General features: G+C 29.9%; 3 protein-coding genes across 4 annotated transcripts; 1 reads left to right on the top strand and 2 right to left on the bottom strand.

Annotated features, from left to right (window-relative positions):
* Positions 1 to 734: 734 nt before the first annotated feature.
* LOC123222503 (dolichol-phosphate mannose synthase subunit 2) lies at positions 735 to 2,285 on the bottom strand. 2 transcript variants are annotated; one of them, XM_044645317.1, is made up of 3 exons: positions 2,182 to 2,285; positions 1,265 to 1,377; positions 735 to 1,170 (listed from the first exon to the last, which is right to left on the bottom strand). In XM_044645317.1, the coding sequence occupies exons 2-3, from the start codon at positions 1,352 to 1,354 to the stop codon at positions 1,018 to 1,020; spliced, it is 243 nt and encodes an 80-aa protein (XP_044501252.1). In that variant the 5' UTR covers positions 1,355 to 1,377; positions 2,182 to 2,285; the 3' UTR covers positions 735 to 1,017. The 2 variants fall into 2 exon arrangements, with proteins under 2 accessions (XP_044501252.1, XP_044501251.1); XM_044645316.1 differs by having other exon boundaries at positions 1,265 to 1,390; positions 2,182 to 2,278.
* A 636-nt stretch (positions 2,286 to 2,921) lies between these two features.
* On the bottom strand, positions 2,922 to 5,799 carry LOC123222792. Its single transcript, XM_044645761.1, has 2 exons — positions 5,579 to 5,799; positions 2,922 to 3,586 (listed from the first exon to the last, which is right to left on the bottom strand). The coding sequence occupies exons 1-2, from the start codon at positions 5,707 to 5,709 to the stop codon at positions 3,121 to 3,123; spliced, it is 597 nt and encodes a 198-aa protein (XP_044501696.1). The 5' UTR covers positions 5,710 to 5,799; the 3' UTR covers positions 2,922 to 3,120.
* Positions 5,800 to 19,151: 13,352 nt separating this feature from the next.
* On the top strand, positions 19,152 to 20,399 carry LOC123223095. The gene is made up of 3 exons (XM_044646164.1): positions 19,152 to 19,535; positions 19,636 to 19,680; positions 19,779 to 20,399. Exons 1-3 carry the CDS (start codon positions 19,250 to 19,252, stop codon positions 19,919 to 19,921), a joined length of 474 nt encoding a protein of 157 aa, XP_044502099.1. The 5' UTR covers positions 19,152 to 19,249; the 3' UTR covers positions 19,922 to 20,399.
* The last annotated feature ends 1,465 nt before the right edge of the window (positions 20,400 to 21,864 follow it).

Raw genomic sequence — 21,864 nt, forward strand, 5'->3', positions numbered from 1 at the left:
ATGGGCAGTTAATTGAGAGAATTACAAATTATTGAAGTGAAATATCTTATCTAGACAAACATAGTGCTGATTGAATTTCTCTCTTTTATCTTAACAAATTTCTTCCTGGTAAAGTTACAAAAACTGACAGTAATTTTCCCATATATCATTTTAATGGATCTGCTCTTTCTTGGGGCTCAATCAAAACGAGTTTTTTTAACTTTCGAATTAGAAGTAGGCACCAACTAGTAAGATCTTTGTGATTACACGAGAATTCTTATGGTGATTCATGGTACACCTTTTCACAAGAGCCCTCTTAGTTTTATTAGGGTAAACTTAGCCAGCTTTAATAGATTCATGGGAATTTATATTGATAACAAATGTTAACACAGAAGAAATATAATAAATGAAAAGTGTGATTAAGTCAAATCTGACATTTTGAATGACCTGAGGTTCTGGCAACAGCATGTCACCAGCAGCTTTTTGTTCGGATGATTATGGTGGTCAGGATGAAATAATTCAAATCTTCAATGTCTCGCTTTTATGCAACAGGTATTCTGTTTTATTTTAATAACTCATACAACAAAAGTAACTTTACAAGCACACACTAAAATTTATACTAAATCCACAAGGTGCCTTAATCTAGTAAATCTAAATCATTCACACTATTCTCTAGAACAGGAGCGCCTCAGGATGGGCAATTTGCAGACGTACACAAAAAAGACTGTATCTTCTTAACACAAAGTACTCATACATTTGGCAGATTGAATTCCTTATCCATTAAAATTCTGTACCACAATTGTATATCAAAAATTTCTCAGTAAAGTATAAATAGAGAAAAACGAATAGGCTTTCATATAACCGGCTATGTTCAAGTCAATATTAGCAGTAAAACAGAAATGCAAATCTTGTAAGCTGCTCTCATTTTCCAGAAGTCCAATCCAAATAACATAAACCACCAAGTATGAGAAATAAAATTAGGATTTTTGGTGTTTCTGAAAAGATGTGGACAGCAATCAGAACGGCAACATAAATTCATCATGCCTTCTTCTTTTTGGATTTGAGTGTCACTAACCCAATAAATATGCATAAGAAGCAGAGAAGCGCCACTCCAGCAAACACTGGTATCAGTATGGCATACTCTTGGGGGAGGAAATATTGGTGTATGAAGTGATCACTGTCTACAAATGGCTGAAAATAAAAAGTACATAAAATTAACAGTAGCTTTATGCAAAGTTTTCAAAGAAGAAATATTTGATTTTCCAGTGAAGTTATGGATACTAACCAGGATGATGACCCAAAAAGTATAATAAGTGAATATGGATAAGCTGATTAAAGATAATAAAAACCCAACTGCTCGATCTGCTAGTTCCATTCTAATCTCACAGCTCTGAACTCCTGTAAAGAAAAACTTCAGATCATACCATTGATCACATTTAGAGTAATTCAAATGAACACATCAAGCAAATAAATTTAAGAAAGAAAAATATTTGACAATGTTTTCCACAGTAACATCCAAAGTTTTAGCTTAACTGAAAGAAAATTGAATTAGAGACAACTAAGATCATCTTCCACTCTAAACTCTTTTTGGTTCTAACATTCTTCTGGAACCTCCTCTTTCTCTATTGTACCTCATAAATCAATTACAACATCTAAGGCCTTAAAATAACTAAAATTTTACCAACAAAACATCATATTTACAGATATCAATACAATTTAAAAACGTCTCTAAATAAAACCCAACATCCAACAAATTCCAAAACTAAGAATTCTAAACCCAATATGAATACTACAATCAAACAAAATCCTCAAACAGTTCTGCGGCTAACGTCAAAAGACAATATGCTAACTAAACCCTGTGATCTCCAGCAACTATAACTTCTCAAATCCATCTATACTAGTATCTTAATAAAATCAAATAACAAAACTCGATACCTTCAAATCAATTCCATTAGTAAAATCTATGCGACTAAAATGAAAATGAAATTATCAGGAAATAATCAGAGTAAATTACACGCTACAGGCAAGATGTATTTTAGAAGCATCCCATTGTAATTAATATCATAGATTGCTAATCATCTTGAAACCATATTACAGTTAAGATCTCAAACAAATTTTAATCTCAGTAACTCAAAATTACATAAATCGTCTTGGTTTCAATATAAAAAACAAAATTCATTATAAGAAAGGCGATGAGATTACCTCGATTCTAAAGTGAAAATCCAAATAAGAGTCGATGGGTTTTTGTTTCTCACCCTTCAATCCAAATAAGATTTACCTCTCTCGATCATGCAACACTCTCCTCTATTTCTCTGGTTTTGTCTTTGTTTTATAGGTTGGGCCTGTGGGTTAGTGGGCTGATTTGGGCTTCATAGTAGGCCTATCCCAAAATTATCCATCCAAAACTCTTTTGTAATTGTTTCTTTTGTAGCTTGTTCCCATTAATTAATTATTTTCTCCAGTAAACTTCTTCACAAACTTAAATTACTTTCAATTGAAGAATAATTATTAAAAATAAATTGACAAATGGTGTTTGAACAGAGTCTTGAACTTTTGATGGCGGGTCTTCTTCATTAAGCAGGAACTTAACTTTTTATTTTTTTTGGAGCTCAACCCCATAAGCTTTTTGACAGCTAAAAATATATGCTACATAAGCTTTCTATCATGATGAACGAAAATATGCTTATACTTTCTTGATTTGCAAATTGCTGAGGAAGTGAACATCATTAACATATAATAAAAATGATGCTTCTAAGATTTGAAAGCATAAAATTAGGAATGTTAGCTCGATCATCTGCCAAAATAGACCCAGTGTGATTGCAGGTCCTGGTGTATTTACAGCATTACAGGATTGACAACTATGACTAGAAAACAATACATTAATAACTAATTTTGAGATAACAAGTATCTGAATCTTCCCAAAAAATGCAGGCTCTAAAAAATTAAAAGCCAGAAAATCAAGGGGAACTTTATTTATTTTATGGTACATGAGCGCCACAGCGCAACAAAAATGCTTGAGCCTTGGATTTGTTAATTTCAACAGCAAGCAGTCCTTTGATTATACAGCATCAAACCAAATCTATCTTAGATGAATCTCAGAAATGAAGTCCAATAAAACAAACAAACGTGAGCATTCTACCTTTATTTTTGCAGCATCCACTGCATTATATCCTTCCGAATAACTACATCAAACCCATCTCTTTTGTATTTCGACATCAACATATCAGACCCACTGTTGTAGAGATGCCTATACTGGGTTATGGTCCCAGCCATCCTTGGTGGTCGCAACATCATTGCAATTGAAGGAAAGGGTTTAGGTCTTAAATTTATTAATGAGGTACATAAATGTCTGTATGAATCCTGGTTTCTAGATGTACTCATCCCATTAGTTTTTTGCTTGGAAAATTTCATTGCTCGGTTGGTCAAGTTCATGATTGGACCAGAACTCTGTATGGGTTTATCTGATGGACCACAGATTTGAGCAGAAGGCTTCATTCGGTCAAGCCATCGCAGAATTCCATTACCTAGATTTCGACCAAAATCTATTTTCCTCTCTTGTATCTTCTGGTGAAACTTTAGTGCAACATCAAATACAGCACGTGTCTGTCTGTTGAAAAAAGGAAGAAAAAAGAGAGAAGTCAGTCCAAGTAGTAACAATATCTGCACTTTCAAACTGTTGGTGGTAAAACATTAGTTTTTTTTTTTTTTAAATTAAGCACAAGAGAAATTATAATTCCAAGTCGGTAAGCAACACAGTGTGGTAGTACAAGAACAGAAATCCAATGGGTTATCCACCAGAGGGAGAGCAAAATTATATCATGCCGAAAATAGCCAAGAGTTTGGGTCATCCAGATTTTTTTTCATAATTTATGCAGGGAAGATCATGGATATTATATATTTTTTACTTGGATGACCAAAAATATGCTTCTTGGTTATTGTTATGAAGTTAATGAAACTGCCAGTCGTATCCACTGTAAAAAGTCTAAACTTAAACATCTAATTATAAGTTCCAAGCCACCATATCTAGCTGGTTGTGCAAGCATATGAACAAAAAAAAGAAGTCCTCAAATAAATAAATTCTGATCTTGCAATGCACAAATGTCTAAAAGCAACTAGATAAACTTAAAGCCCCACTAAAAACTCCCAATAAACTCAAGCCCAAACATCTTACTTGAAAAGCACACACCATAGCATCTGGCCAAATTATATTTAAGCTCATGACAACAAAAACAAAAAAAAGTCAAAAACGATATCATTATTTGATTCAAGTAAAACTCCCTTTCAAAAAACCTGATTATACTTCATACAAGAAAAAAATTAAGAAAATTATTATTTCAATAGATTGTTTAATGGCATGCCACTCACAAAGATGCTTCGAACCATGAATTACAATTTATGAATCACTATTGGAGGCGTTGTGTAAGATAAGAGAGTACAAGGGGATCACAGAGATAGATTTTGGCAAAACAGTTCAATATTAACTCATACCGTAACCACCAAAAAGGATAAAAGCTTTTATGTCCTTAAATAGCAAAGTTTACTCCTATGAAAGATATAAACACACTCCAATACAGCATCACTAGAATATTTCACATTGCTAGTCTCCTTTAAGTTACATCATAATTAAGTCTTCTCAATCCACTTCTTCCTAATTAACTCAACCTATCGTGGATATCTTTAAAGATGATGGCTGCACCTTAAGTAAGCCTAAGCCCAGCTAATCCCCACCAACCTTCCACTTTATCGTTATGAATTCACACGCTAGATTGTCAACATTGTTATAATCAGCATCATGTTTCACTTCCCATTAAAAAAGCACAGGCTCTATTATTCTCTTGCACTGGCAACAAATCTCACGCCTTGTTTATCACCAAAGCTACCAAACATACTAACCAACAGATGGATATACTAATTAAAAAACCTCTCAATCTCCGAAAACGATAAAACTAGATGCACACAGGTTTGAATACATATTTGGGTACACAAATGTGTCATTATGCAATTAGTTAAATACATATTTGAATACACAGATAATATGGGTAATTTTGAATTAAGTATAAATTAATTCATTTACATAATAACACATCATTTGTATACCCCGTTATGTACTAAAATCTAAGTGGACATGACATTGCTCCGAAAAACCGAGGGCATTCAGTTGAGATAAGTGCATACGTATTTTCATGCCATCCATTATCAAAACTATGATGTTCCAATTCCTATAAATAAAATCTTAAAAAAGAGAATGTGAATTAAAAATATTTTTTTTCTTATATGATTGATAGAGAGCAAAAATGTTACAATACATACAGTTACAAAGAAGGTATATAAAGAAACAGATTAAATCAAATCCCTAAAATGCATATTTTATCCTAATATGGCTTGATAGCTTTCCTAATATAACAAAACACAGCTCAACAGAGAAACAAAAAAGATGATGCAAGCAGAAGCTCACTAACTTTCATCCAAAATAATACTTCTTTGCCGTTATTGCAAAATCCAAAATTTCACACAGATCATCCAAACCAAAAAAAATCAATAACACAAACCAAAGTCAAACGAAATCATGAAAACTGATTCAGGAAAAAAATATATATACCTGTGAGCAAACTGGCGTATTTTAGGATGCTTGTGGCTTATAATGCGACGCTGAATCTTCAAAGCGAGTCTGTGAGTCCGTTTTAGCCCCAAGAAATAGGCTGTCGCCAAAGTGATCTCCCACAGTACCATTCTCTCGCACCTTGTTTGAATCGTTATCTTTCTTTACAATATTTGGTGTTGTGTTTGCTCATTATTATTACTTTCCTATTTTCTTCGGGCTTCGTTTTCCGCAAGCAAGACATCACCGCTCCTGGTTTTCATCACAGCCGTTGATCTCTACCTCTCCGTTTAACACATCTGAAATTCGAGCCTATTTGGGCCTGAGTCATTGAGCCCATAAAAAACTAATAAAATTTTGAGTACTTTTTTCATCACCTTTCAAGAAAATATATATATATATATATATATATATATATATATATATATATATATATATATATATATTTATTTATTTATTTATTTATTTCTTTTGTTAAAGTTTGTCTTGTGTTGAATTGAAACTGAAAATAGAATTTTTTAAAGGAAATATAACTGAATATTTTCAAAAAAAAAAAGAGTTGAAATCAAAATCAAGACTTGGACGACAAACTTGTTAGAAGTTTATGCTGCTTGTGAATCCCACCTAAAAAGATGGTAATATTGTTTTTTCCAAAACAAGCTTAAAAATAACAAAAATGATCGCAGGGTAAGTAATAACAAGCCCAAATGACTATTTTCCACCCAAGGATGGATGCAAACTTAGTTTTTTATTTGTTAATTATTAAAAGTTTAAATATTTATTTGTCTGTTAAAATTTGTTATTACTGTCAAAAGTAAAATTCTTATTTATCAAAATATTTAAAAAAATTAAAAATTTATCTTATTTTTTCTCATAAATTAGTGTTTTTCTAGTCACCACTATCTGACGGTGACATTCTCCCTCTCTCTCGACTTCTCTCTCAATCTCACTTCATTTTTTATCATCACTGACTGATAAAGAAATTTCTTCGTCTCTAAACGAAGACGTAATTTGTCTTTGTCATCGTCTAGTTTCGTCGGTCGGTGATAACTAGAAATATAATGAGATTGAGAGAAAAGTTAAGAGAAAGGGATAACGTCATCGTTGCCCTGTTCAACAACTAGTAGTAGTAACTAGAAAAACCCTAGGGATAATTGTTAATTTTTTAAACTTTAGGTGAGAGAAAATTTATTAGATTTTTAAATTTAGAGATTATTTTTCTTAAATATTTTCATAAATATTAATTTTACTCGTGATAATAATAACATAATTTAATAGATAAATAAGTATTTAAACTTTTTATAATTAATAAATAAAAAATTAGATTTTCACCAAACCTCATGTGGGAAATATTCATTCGGGGTAATAACAATGTGCCTCATAGACATGCTACCATTATTGATACAGTTGATTTTCCACCGTTGATCACCACAAATTATTATTTTAAACTAATCAATATTATTAAAATTTAGAAAGAAGAGCTATGATTGTAGGCATAGGAAGCCTGCAAATCAAAATGACTAGGTTTCACCTATTGTTATTCAATTCTGATAAAGAGTTTCGTCACGAGAAAAGATAAAAAATGATATTTTAACATAAAGTAAAATCAATTATTTAAAAATATTTAATATGTTTACTTTTTTTCAATCCATAGGGTTAGATTCGAGCCGAGCTGAGTTCAGTTTGGCTCGGTTTTTTATAGCCAATTTGAGTTCAGTTCGAGTTCGATTCGACTTGTTTATGGCTCGATTCGACTCATTTTTTATATTAAAACGGTACCATTATATATATATATATATATATATATATATATATATATATATATATATATAGAGATCAAAATGATGTCATTTTGTATAAAAAATTAAAAAAAAATTACCGAGCCAGCTCGAGCTCGATCGAGCCGAGCAGAGCCCGACTCATTTCGGGCTCGAACCGAGCCAAGCCGAGCTCGAGCTCGAGCTGACTCGGCTCGAATCTAGCCTTATCCATACTATTTTTACATTTATTCTTTTTAATTTCCTCTTTTTTATTATTGTTTTTTTCTTTTCTTTCACTATTTTTTAAAAATAAATGTCAATTTTCCTCCTCTTATTTCTCACACTTATTTCTCATCACTCTCATTTTTTCATCTTCTTTTACCCACTCATTTCTTTTCAATAAATATTAATATATCTCTTTCTCTCCTTTCTTCCACTCATTTTCTAATTACATTTTTTTTCTCCCAATTATTTCTTTTCAATAAATGTCAATTTATCTCCTTCTTTTTTTTCTCCTACTTATTTCTTTCAAATGACTTCTTTCTTCCACCAATTTCATGTTAATTCAATTAAATATAAATCTAAATTTATTGAGAGGTTTTCTGTGATATCTTTAGATAAATCCCATATTGATAAAATATATGAGAGATGATAGGATTGTGTGCATATTTTGCACTACTTAGAGATGTTAAGTTTAGACTAGTTAAACAGTTATAAACTCTTTAAACTGTCAAGACATGTTTTATATTACAATACTAAAAAATAAAATCATGATAGACTGTATGTTCAAAGTAGATAATATATTAATAATAGATCGGACTATATTAGTGGTGAAAATGACTGAAAGAAAATTATAGTTGTTAGTTGTGTTATTGGTGATGATAATAAGAGAAAAAATAAAATGGTTAACATATTAGTGGTAAAGATGATGGAAGGAAAAAAAGAATGGTCAACGACAATGTTATTGGTAAAGATGGATTAAAAGAAAGAGAATAATCAGCAGTTGGCAGTGAAAATGATAAAAGGATAAAAATGATGGTTGACAATAATGTTATTGGTGAAGATGAACGGAGAAAAAGAAAATGATTGACAATTGGTGGCGAAATGTTGGAAGGAGAAAAATGATAATTGATAGCGATATTGTTAATAAAGATGAATAAAGTAGAAAAAGGATGGTTAGTGGTTGGTAGTGAAGACTCAAAGATGACGAGAGGGTAAAAAATAAAAAATGAAAATTTATTTTTTGAAAGAGAAAGGAACAAATTATAATCATAATTATTGAAGATAAATTGACCAATTAAATTTTTATTTTTGATAAAGATATTTTTATAATTTTAATAAAATTAAAGACATATTGATAATTGAAACTTGTATTAACTAGTGAGACATTTTCGTTATTATATTAAAAAGGATAAAACAGTAATTTGTTATTTCACCAACATGATTACTTTGTATGTGTAACATAATGAATGGTTTAAGAGTGTTAATTTGTTCAAAAAGGCTTGATTAAGGAAGAACAATTATTCTCCACTAAGGATTGTTGTAATAACATTTTCCACCTTTCAAGTTTAAAAACTTAAAAATTTCACCTACTCATTAAAGTTCAGTCTTTAGTTTTAATAATAGGGTATTTTCATCCATTTTCATAACACATAATATAAGGTTAATGTCATTTATAGCCCCAAAATACAAACAAATTTATTTGCGTCACCAACTTATAAATTCATCACTTAGACCACATCATCTTTAATTGAATTTAAAAAAAAAATCAAAATCCTAACCATCACTATTCCACGTAGCCCAAATAGTAATGTCAAGTGCGATCTCTATTACAACACACTTGGGATGATGCAACATAGTCGAAATTACAGCTATATGGTACAATTTGTCTAAATTGAATTGCATTAGAATATGTGCAAATTGGCTCGATCTCATCATTCTAGGTGCAATTCCAACTTGATTGCACTATCCTATGCATGAGATGGTCAAGATCACATGTGGTTAGTTTCACTGTTGTCGGCTTTTATTTTTTATTTTTATAGTTATTAACCTTAAAATTTGTATAAAACAAAGGTAAAAAAATATTTATCAAATGTTTAAGGGACAAAGTTTTAGGGAAATTAATTAAATTACCCTTTTTTCATGGGCAATAAAAAAATTTACCCTTAATTTTGGGGTTTAAACAAAAATATCCTAAATATTCAATAAAATACCAAAACTACCCTTCTTTTATTTTATATAAATCATATATTTTCCTTTATCTATTAACATATATAATTTTACTCATTATCTAAGAGAGATTTCTAGAGAGAGAAAAGAAGTTTGTGATCAGGATTTTAACCGATAAAAAAAAAGTTCATGATATTAAGATATTTATACATACTATAACTTCAATTGTTATTATTTTATTGATAATGCAATTATATGTAGTGTTTTATCTAATAAATTAGAGTTGTGTGTAACAATTAAATTAATACAAATTATAGAGGTATTTTGTAATTATTATTGTAGTAAGGGGTGAAATGATATTTTACGATAAAAAGTGTTAGAGGTAGTAGATAATACTTGGAGATAAAATGATATTTTACGATAAAAAGTGTTAGAGATATATTTGATAATATTTGAAGATAAAATGATATTTTATAATATAGGATAAAGTGATATTTTCAAAAATTAGTATCACATTAATCAAAGTATATTAATAGTCACAATATGTAATATAATTATAGAATAGGTGTAATTGTATAACAAAAATAAAATCACGAAATTCAAACTTAATAATAAAATAATGTAACACAAATCTGTAAATAGTATTTTTGATCATGATATTTATATTAATTATATATTTTATTATATGATTAATCTAAATTGCTAGATATGTTTCAATTAGATAGGGGAAAATAGATAGAAAAGGTTGATAATGTAATAAAATATATTGGAGGTAATAAGAAATTGATTAAAATTTTATAACACACAACATTTGAGGGATTAATTCAAATGGTGAGCGAAAAATGTAATATAGATTGAAGGATATTTAACATTCAGATAAACATGAAACTAAGACATCTTGACGATGTTATCCCTATTAAAATTTTAAATGATGAAGATGTTGAGGTTTTTAATGGTTTGTTTAACCTCTTTAAAAAATATGTTCCAGTTTTTGTAACAACTATAGTTAATGATAATAATTATAAGGTTCAACAAACAGATGAAGATTTACAAGGTGGTGAGTCAAGTAGTTTTTCAGAAGATCAGGAGATTAGTTTAAAAGAAATTCAAAATATCAAGATCAATTCAAAACAAGAATTTTCTGAAGAAGACTTTGTATACTTAAATGATGTTCATGTTGATATATTATATAATGCAGATGAATTTGTTCGTGGTAACAAAGAAAAATTTCCAGATTGGAGTGAATTTTGATGGGAAGGTTATGATGATATTCTCATTGAGGCACTAGAGTTCTAAGAAAAGACACACGTTAATGAAGATATTAGATGTACAAGTAGTTTCTCGTAAACAAATCCTGATGGTGAAAATATTCGTATTGATGCATTTTATTGGTACCACCTTTTTTTGACTAATCATCTATATCCAGAAACCCAAGAGCACAAAGAGATAGTGATTCGCCAAAAATTGATATATTATTTTCAAGTAAAAAACATATCATTGATATAATAACTTGAGATGCTCTTGAGAGAAGATATCAGTTTAAAGTGCACAAGTCAAACACACTCAAATGAGAGGTCAAATGTTTGTAATGAACAATGTAAGTGGCGTGCACGGGCAATTAAGGTGGGGGGAAATAATAGTTTTGAATTACGTCATATGGATAGCCAACACACATGTTTTAGAGATAAAATATTATCTTATCATAGGCAAGTGGGTGCCCGAGCTTTAGGGCAAATTTTGGGGACGAGATTTATATTGATTGATTGGGTTTATTGACCAAAGGAGATCATTATGGATATAACAGATCGATATAAAATTGATATATCATATGCACAAACATGGTGGGCACTTCAATCATTGAGGGGCATACTAGAAGAGTTGTTTATTTTGTTGCTAGAGTATTATTACAATTTACTATATTATAATCTGGGAATTGTGATACATACATTAACAGATGAGCATGAACAATTTAAATACTTTTACATGACATTAGGTTGTAGTATTCGTGCATTCCAACAAGATATTCGATTAGTTGTTTATATTGACGCTGCCTTCTTAAAGGGTAAATATCTGGGTTAATTATTTATTATTATTGCATTAGATAGTAATAATTAGATATACCTATTGGTTTTGACATCAGTCCTAAGGAAAATCATGACACATGATGTTGGTTTTTAACAAAATTAAAGAATTATTTGGGTGAGATATCTCATTAACAATGACTTCAGATCGACATGTCAGTATATTATCTGTAATAGCTAAAATATTCCCAGGTGTGCACCATAGCTATTGTCGTCATCACCTCTATTGTAACATGTGATCTAAGTATAATAAAAATGAAAAAGTCACGTAAATGTATTGGAAAATAGCTAAGACATACACGAAGTATGAATTTCAAGAGATAATGAAGTCATTGTCTCATATACGCCCTAATGCAATAGTGTACCTATGTGAGGTAGGTTTCGATTGATAGGCAAGGGCATATTTTTTAGGGCATAAGCACAATATAATGACTACCAATATCGCTAAGTCATTTAATACACTTATCAGACATGCTTGAGGTTTACCCATTATTATACTTATCAAGTTCATTAAAGGTACATTACAATAATAGTTTTATAAAAGGAGAAATCATGCAAGTAAGTATATATTCAAATTATAACATGTTATAAATGTGTTTATGTATACTTATACTTAATTACTTACTATATATGTTTGTATTTATATGATTTATAGATGTTTGCACTAGTCTAATAACACTTGGCCAGAGGAAAAAATTGTCAAACATATACAAAAGTCTTCAAACTTAGAGGTGCGTCTTATTATATCAGAACGGTACGAGGTTCTTTGTAGTGGCCAATATGATGGTGTGGTCAACCTTGTGGAGCCGATATGTACATATACAAAATTTCAACTATCACAAATTCCTTACATTCATGTCATTGTTATTGCAGATATATGAAGCTTACCACATGTGTTCAATGGGTGCATCTATACTACAGTACTGTTTTTTACCATACAATTTACATGGAAGCCATTAATCCATTAAGAGACCAATCAGATTGGATTCGTGCAAAGGAGGCAAACATTATCCATCCACCATTCATCCATCGTCATTATACGGAACATCCAACAAATAAAAATAGATGTCCTTCACAAGGATAAGTTTTTAAACAACTTATTTATAACAGATGTTATAAACCTGGACATATAAGATAGAACTGCAAGAATCTTATTTCGATACCTAATTCTGTACTATCAAGTTTAAGAAGTAAAAAGAAAGATAGAAGATAACTGCACTTATAATTGTACTTATTTATTTTTAATATAAAAGTTGTGATTATACTACATTAGTGTTGTCGTTCCCCCAAGGCCTTTGCTAGAAAACATAACTCAAATTGACATATGTAACTAACTTACGCTCGTGAAAATATGTATCTTAGATCCGATTTGTGGCCTTCGATGAAATATACATGTCAATATCCAATATATGACTAAATCAAAAGTCTCACATAATGGCAAACTCATAAGGACTGAAATCTCACGTCAATTTCATTAATTCAAAACCATAACTCATTGCTCGAGTTTGCCTTATTTACTACTCTTAGGATGAAGGAGTGTATTAACACTCCACTAAATTGGCTATTCTTAAGGTCGAGGAAGTGTCCAAAATAGGTACGCCAAAACATTTGTAACTGTCGCTCTGTTAATATTTTCTTAATCACGACTCCCACATCTCTATATCCACGGGTAATAACTTGAGCTTTGAAGTATTTTTCAATAAAGAATCTCATTTAATCCTTTCCCTCATCCATTTTTCTCTTTTGTCGAGCTTCTTGTAAAAAAATTAAATTACAACAATATCAATTTTATATTATAAATGATTTAATTCTGAGCATAGATGTATTATTAAAAAAAAACAGATATCAAATTCGAATTTTACACATAAAAAAACTTTAAAATGCAAAAATTTCAATTTGCCTCTCATATGAAAAATATAAAAAAAGCCCATAATTTTGAAAAAAATTCATTTTGCCCTACCAAAACTCACCATGCGAATTCATGTGGTGGAAAACTTTGAAAAAAAGCATTTTGCACCCCACCATGCAAATTCACGTGTCAACCACACAAATTCGCGTGTTAACGAATTTTTCAAAATTAGAAATCTGGCCCACTACACTATTCATTATTTAAAAACTAGCATTTTGGCCCCCAGCCACACGAATTCGTGTGGTCCAAAAAATTTGAAAAATATACAAAACCTCCTTGTCTCCATGAAATCTCACCACATGAACTCGTGTGGTTAGCAAAACATTTATGTGGTGACTGTCGATCTCGTGTGGTGAGATTTCACCTCGTAAACTTCATTTTTTAAATATCATTTCATCCACAATCAACTCTATAAGTAATATAATACAAAAGCCTTAAAAAAATTGATCAAAATCAACAACAAATTAAACAATTTCATCAAATCTTTCAATTTGAAACTTTAACTGTAAACACCCAAATACCGTATCCAATCCACAAAATCTTTCATTCAAATATATAAAAACTTAATAAGGATTATTTTACTAACTTTTTTATCTATTTTCATCCTAAGAAATGCTGCCAAATTTTCTTGAGAAAATTGTCGAAGAGAGTTTGCATAATCGGCACACAAGGGACGTGTTTTCGTGTGGTTGAGAAAGAAAATTCATCGTTTTCTTCGATTTTGACATAAAGGTTATTTTCGTCTTCACAGTAAAATAAGGCATTTTTGTTTAAAATTCAAAAAGTTGGGCAATTTCATTTTCCACCCCTAATTTTTGGGTAATTTAATGAATTTCTCAAGTTTTTATTCAACTTCAATAAACACATCAAAGAAATAATGAAGAATATTTTTATATTTTCAACAATTGTGACCTGTAAGTTAACAAATTTTACTAACAAAATTTGATGATTGGTGGCAAACTAACTTTTTAAACTTGAAGGTGTGAAAGGTCATTATAGTAAACCTTGGGTGGCAAATAATTGTTCTGTCGATAGATTAGATTGAAAAAGCACTTATACAAAATTATTACAAACTTTCTATTAAGATTATGGGTATCTATATCTTACAATATGATATGATATAATAAAATATAAATAGAAGATAATATGTATCAAATTAACATAATATGATATATATTCTATAATATGATATACATTACCGATATAGATCAATACATGTTTTAGAGAAAATAAAATATAATATGGGTGTATAAAGAAGTTTTAAATTTTTAGGAATGTTTATAATTTTTTTTTAAATGTTGTAGTGTTAATTAAAATTTTTTATTATATTATTTTTTAAAATATGATTAAAAAATTTGATTTTTGATACGCATTTGGATTAACATTATTAAGATTGAAAAAAGACTTTTTTACCTGTGAAAACCCTAAACATTTAATCTTTCCCTCACAAACGCAGTTGGCCTTACTGTTGCCAACGATCCATGGCGTCGCTTGTGGCACTGTTAAAGGTGCTTCAAAGCAGCTATGAGAGTCTCCCTACCGCATTTTTAGAGGCCACAAGCAGCCTGGCAATGTCAATAAAGTCGAACGAGGCCTTGTATTGTAGCAGTCACTTGACGCTAGATTTGACCTTAAAGGCATTGCTTTAAGTTGATTTATGCCTTGGGACAACATCGAAAGCCGAATTTGACCTTGCAAACTGCAAAGCCGCAGAGTTTGGACCTAGCCTTGTACATCCCTTGGAGATTGGGAATGAAAAAAGAATTTCAAAAGGTCCGAAATACCCTTAAAAAAATTAAAACTCAATGATCCCTCAATTAATTACCTTTATTGATTAAAAAGTAACTCAACGTGTGCCAAAACCACATTTTTAATTAGACCTACCCGTGCATGTTTTCAAACCGTATTTGTATTTTATCGATTCAAATTTTTTATCAAAGATCTTTAATTTTAATTTGATTTAAATTAAAATTTTTTATTCTAAATTAAACTTTTTAATATTCGAATTAACCTAAGTCGATCTGATTTAAATTAAAATTATTTATTTTTTTCACTCTTTAAAATTTTTTATCATTTTAATTTATTTATTAAATTACCCAACCTATTATTAATAAAACATACAATACAATATTTTATCTTGTTTACAAATAATCTAAAAATTACATACTAAGACTTTTAAAATATGTCAATAATTTAACTAATCAAATCATATTTTTATTACTTAACAATAAAATAAAATATTTAAATAAAAATAAAAAATAATATGAGTAATTACAATTATATACAATTTATAAATATTTTAATTATTGTTGATATCATCTTTCAACATTTCTATAATTTATCAAAAAAACTATGCGTGTACACTTTTGGTACATAATTTGGATATACAGATAATATGTCATTATGTGATTAGATGATTTTAAATTAAAGATAAAATAACATTTGATAACATGATGAGACAACATTTGTGTACTCAAATTGTGTACCAAAAGTGTATCTATATAATATTGCTCATAATTTATTTCTAATAAATTCTATTAAAGTATCATTTTTCTAAAACATTCAAGTCAATTCATATCATGTTAGGTTACTTTTTTTTAACCCTAACATTATTCAATTTAATTTTGAGTTGTGTTAGGTTGATCCGAAATAAATTTTATGTCAGAAAAACTTAACTCTAACTGATTTTTTCATATCTTATCGTATCGAGTTAATAGATCATGTTAAAAATTATCAACGCTACTTCTAATAGAGTAAAATTATATATTAATAATGAATATGATATATAATGATATTATTATCAATATATAAAATAATATTCATTATTAACATATATTGCATGGTTTTGAAAATCAAATCAGAGCATTTAGTCTGATTAGTTGAACTAAGATTTGTTAACCAAAATAGTTTTAATTCGCTTAAAAACTATTTTTAAAGTTAAATCACTTTAGATTATATCGAATCATTCAAATTGCTCAGTTAAATTAGACAAAAAACAGGGTTTGGCCCAATCAATATAAAAGATAATTTTTTAATAAAAAATTTGGTACTAATTGAATCTAATACCTTATCTATTAATTTTAAACATATATAACATCAAATTAAGTGTATTTAATACTAAAATATTTCAGATTATATATTTAATAATAAATTATATAAAATTATTTTGAATATTATTTTTAAATAGTTTACCGGTTCAACTATTGGTTAATCGATCCAATCATCAGTTGAACTAGACCATTCTCTCTATCGAATTAATATATGATCCGATTATGAAAATATTAGTATATTGTTTTATCAATAAAACTATGTATATTCATTTTTGATACATAAATATATACATATTTATATTTAACATCATATGATTAGGTGATTTTAAATTAAAAATAAAATAATATTTAATTATATAATAATATATAAATATATGTAAAATAATATATTCGATATAAATACATATAATATTGCTTTTGTTTTATAATTTCTAATAATTGTAAAACCTTATATAAATCACGCTTTCATTGTAACTAATTGTACGGAGGTTTTTGCAAATATTCCTTTGAAAAGATAAAAAGATTTTATACCGAAATTCTAGGGTTTTCCATGCAATTTCCACTATTTTTAAGGGTATTGTAAAAAAAGTTGGCGTTGGCACGCACGCCAAAAGGTTTTCATGATTAACTAATTTCTTTTTTGGATAATTTTTTAAGATGAATATAATTTAAACATAGAAACATTTTCCTTTTAGATTGGTAGAAATTTAAGAGAATTGACCTGCCATCCAACCTCTCTCTACAAGCATCGCTACATTAATGCTTCTACTATGTATCTTAATCAATCAAACCATCATAGCATTTTAAATTCCTCATAAATTAACAACAAAATATAGACTAATTTTGTATTTTGTCTTTCACGGGCCCGACTTAGTCTCAGCAAAAGCCATAAAGCTCCTCCAGCAGGCGGGACCAACCCACTTTTTTTTATTCCATTAACCGAATTATCATTAACGCTAGGCCAAAAGTCTTATTCCCACCCAAGGTTTTGTGAAATTACAAACTTTAAGTGGTTAACTTTTAAAAATCTAAATATCTATTATTTTAATAAAAATCACTGTTAAAGTTATAGATAAAAATATTATTTAACTAAAAATATTTTAAAAACTAAAAATTTATTATATTTTCCTTTTTTAGTTTAAAAAATTTAATAATTTCTCCCTACACAAAGTTTAAAAAGTGACTATTTACCCCCCTAGAGTTTACATTTTTTTCTAGTTTCTTCTTTCAGCAATCGGAGTGACCTTCCCACCCATTTTATGTTGGTGGTCGAAGAAGAAGGAAGGATGACAACGAGAGATGCTTGGATGACATTGAGAGACGAATCGCAACAAAGCAACGAAATGTTCCAAGCATCATCTTGTCATTGTCTAACCACCATGAAGCGAAAATGAATTAAGCATTGTTTGATGGAAGATGGGAGATGAATCGCATGATAGATCTTTTACTCGTGATTGAGATCGGTTGCCCTTCGAGCATTAGACGAAGAAAAAAGTTAATCTCCTTTCCTTCTTCTTCGACCGCTAACAAAAGATGGGTGGGAAGATCGACTCTGATCGTTGAAGAAGAAACTAAAAAAAATGCAAACCTTAAGAGAAAAATTGTCACTTTTCAAATTTTTGGTAAGAGAAATTACTAGATTTTAAAATTAAAGGAGAAAATATATAAATTTTTAGTTTTTTAAATATTTTTGACTAAATCACATTTTTACTCTTAACTCTATTAGTGATTTTTAAAAAAAATATGAATATTTAGGTTTTTTAAAGTTAATGAATAAGAATTTGAGATTTCACCAAACTTTGGGTGAGAATAAGTCTTTTGGCCTTAACATTAAAAAACCCTAGAATACGTATATGATGTATGAAAAAAGAAAAAGGCCAAAGGACTTATTCCCACCCAAAATAGGTTGTTTTTCTAAATTTCCACCTATAATTTTGAAAATCTCAAATACTTATTCATGAGATTAGTTTTAAAGACAAAATCGTCATTATATCTATAATATTAAAAATAAACTAAAATTTAATCTTTTTCCTCCCTGTCTCCGTAAACCCTAAAAACTAAAAATTTTATTTTAGGTCAAGTTTTAAAAATGACTTTTTCTCCTAGGGGTTTAGTTTTCAATCTCCACCATCATCATTAGAGATAAAGAGTCCCTGACGTATCACTATGCTCCGATGGTCTATTTCCTTTTCTTTGGAACTCTAATCAATGAAAACCTCATATAAGAAGATGATTGTCTTCCCAAACAAAATCTTCATAAGTCAGATTTCTAGAGGAAGGGAGAGAGACCACTAAACCATGGTGATGGATCGAAGACTCTTCATTGTTGGCAATCGTGATGGGGATTGAAAACTAAACTCTACGGGAAAAATGTCATTTTTTAAAACTTATTTTAGGGGAAAAACTTTTAGTTTTTAATATTTAGGGAAAAAAATAGATTTAATTTTAAAGAGTTAGAGTTTTGTTAACTTTAACTGTCTATGAGTAAATATTTAAAATTTTTAAAATTAAGGGATAAAAGTATGATAAAACAAAATACTTTGGATGGGAACAAGTCCTTTGGCCAAAGTAAAATGTTATGTTGCCTGTAAGTTAACGGACGGTACCCCAACACCAGCCATAAAAAAAAAAGCCAAACTGAACATTTCTTTCCTCAACAACTCAGAGCACAACTCAGCGGCAGCAATTTCTCTTTCTCACCCATGCATAGACAATCTCTAGGCTCGCCGGTCTCCAAGCTCCACATCCATGGTGGCGAACTTTCTAAAGAAGATTCTCGTCTAACTGAACTCGTTTCTTCATCTTCTTCTTCACTGTCCGACGATGATCAAAGCAAGACGACGAAGCCTCGCCGCTTCTCTATCTCGCCGCCACCTGCCTCATTGTCTTCTCAGTTTAAATCCGAAAATCTCGTTCACGTCATTCCTCTTCTCACTCTCTTTTGCTTTCTTGTCCTTTATCTCTCCTCACACTCGCCTTCTCAATCAGGTAATTTTTGCTTGTTTTCTCAATCCATGGCTTCCGTTCATTTAGCCTCAGGTTTTGTTTGTCTCTAACAGTTTGATTATTTTATGTATTGTGGTTTCAGATTTGGCTCAGTTTAACGGATTCAAGCGGCCCTCAACGCGTATAGGTATAAAGATAATGTAGCTTCAATACAAGTTGTTGTTTTGCTTTCTGGAAGCATGTTTATTGCTTTCGCTAATTTTTTAATCTGTTTTCCGATTGTAGATTCCAGTCAAATGGAAGATGTCAACCGATTTGTTGAGCTGCGGAGAGGCGATTTTTTGGCGATTGGAAGTCTCAGAAACTTACAAAAGATAGAAAAGCACGCCCCAAAATATCGCCCCCACAGAAAAATCGCCGATTTTTAATTCACATTTCCCGTTTCATAATCTCTCTCTACTCTGCTGCAGCTCCGTCTCATCACTCTCGCAAGCGAGATAATCTTCTTACAACTTTCCCACGTGTGAAATAATACAAAGTCGTTTTTTATGACTTATGAAACATTTCGCTCGATTTATGACGCTTTTTTTACTGTTTTTATTGTGTAAATCTTATGTAAAGGGAAAAAGAAAAAAAAAATAGAATTTGTCGATAATTTTAATTTTATGTTGAAAGACCGCCGTTTAACTGTCTGGGCCGTTTCGTACTGCAACCTTCTGTTCGGAAGACAGCTGGAAAGATGTCGTGGTGGAACAGAGCGCATTAACAACTCTTAAAACACTCTTCTGTGACTACTCTAACGGTCAAACATATGTTGGTTCGGTGATGCCTCCATTATCTATTTACACGTGTAATTTATAGTATTGCATTTTAATTTAAGATAATTAAGTTATTTTACATTTTTCATTTGGTATTCTTCTCTTTAATGTTTGTTAATAAAAAAAATCATTTTTTAAATCAAATTAAATTGAATTCATTGTTTTGTCAGCCATTAATTATTATTTTGTTTTTGTATTAGTGTTAATATCTATAATAATTATTATTAGAAGTCAAAAGTTTTAGGTTTTGGAATATAAAAACTCTACAGTAACTGGTGATGGGAAACTTTCAACGTCCAGATTCTTCTAACTGATTGATTAACAAGTAATAATATTAAACACAAATAGAATAAGGTTTCTTATAAGTAATTTCATAATTTCATAAGGATTATATACATAGCTTTCTCAAATAGGTTTGTACGCGTGTTACAAGTGAACAGAGTACTAAAGACAAAGTGATGACGTAAATGTGACGGTCACGGTAGAAATTTTCACCTCGGATTCTCATTGTTTTTGACTTTTGACAGTTGATGATCAGATCATTGTAATTTTATTATGATAATCACATGCGACGACATTGTGACAGGTGTCATCATAGCGCACTACTTGTTTCATGATTAAGTGGAATTTACATTCGTTGGACCCACCGAAAAATATGATATTTATGTAGTAGGTCCACCGGAAGTCATAAAAGAAAAACTGTATTTTAAAGGCTATGACCATAGATGCTGATGTAATGCATCACGTCCATTCGACCTTCCGTTGAGGTTGAGTTGTGTGTGATGGACGGTGTGTGATTGGTTTGGATATTTATTACTTAGCTTGTAAGGTGTAAATTGAAAATGATTTTTGATGTAGTAAAGAATACTAATAATTGAGCAGATGATTAATGAATGTGGATCCATGATCCATGCATCATCATCAATCCCAGGCCACCTCACACTTTGTTTCCTTTTCACGGCTTAAATGATGTTTTTGGATGGAGTTTTTGTGGGCTCCTCGTCACGAGTGGAGACTAGCTTAACGACAAATTCTTGTGAATATGGAAATATGCCCCATTTGTTTGATGCTCATCATCACGACATTAACATATTTTAACTTTTTCTTCCCCTATAAATTTATCAACTAGCACATAAATCCTCAGCCCGTTGGCTGTTGTTAATCTTTAAAAATTTGAAATTTAGCAAACTTGTGAACTCATGATTGGTTCATATTGAGTTGAGTTCGAATTCGAGAATAATCAATTTAGCACACTTGTGAACTAATGATTGATTCAAGTAAGATATTATTAAATCCTTAAAAAATTTAATTTATATAAATATATATATATCCTTAAAATTATAAAGGGTAATTCATATACTTATTTATAGTTATAATTATAAATTCAAAGTTTAAATATAATTTTTATAGTCAAACTCAAATTAATCAATTCCTTTTTGAACTTGAACCAAAATCTAAGTCAACAAAACGTTTCTAACATGTATCAAATCCTCCAACGGCTCATAACAATAACCAAATTACAAGAAAGGTATTCAAAATTCCCATATTGTTGA

This window comes from Mangifera indica, chromosome 8 (assembly GCF_011075055.1).
Source record: "Mangifera indica cultivar Alphonso chromosome 8, CATAS_Mindica_2.1, whole genome shotgun sequence".
Lineage (NCBI taxonomy): Eukaryota > Viridiplantae > Streptophyta > Magnoliopsida > Sapindales > Anacardiaceae > Mangifera > Mangifera indica.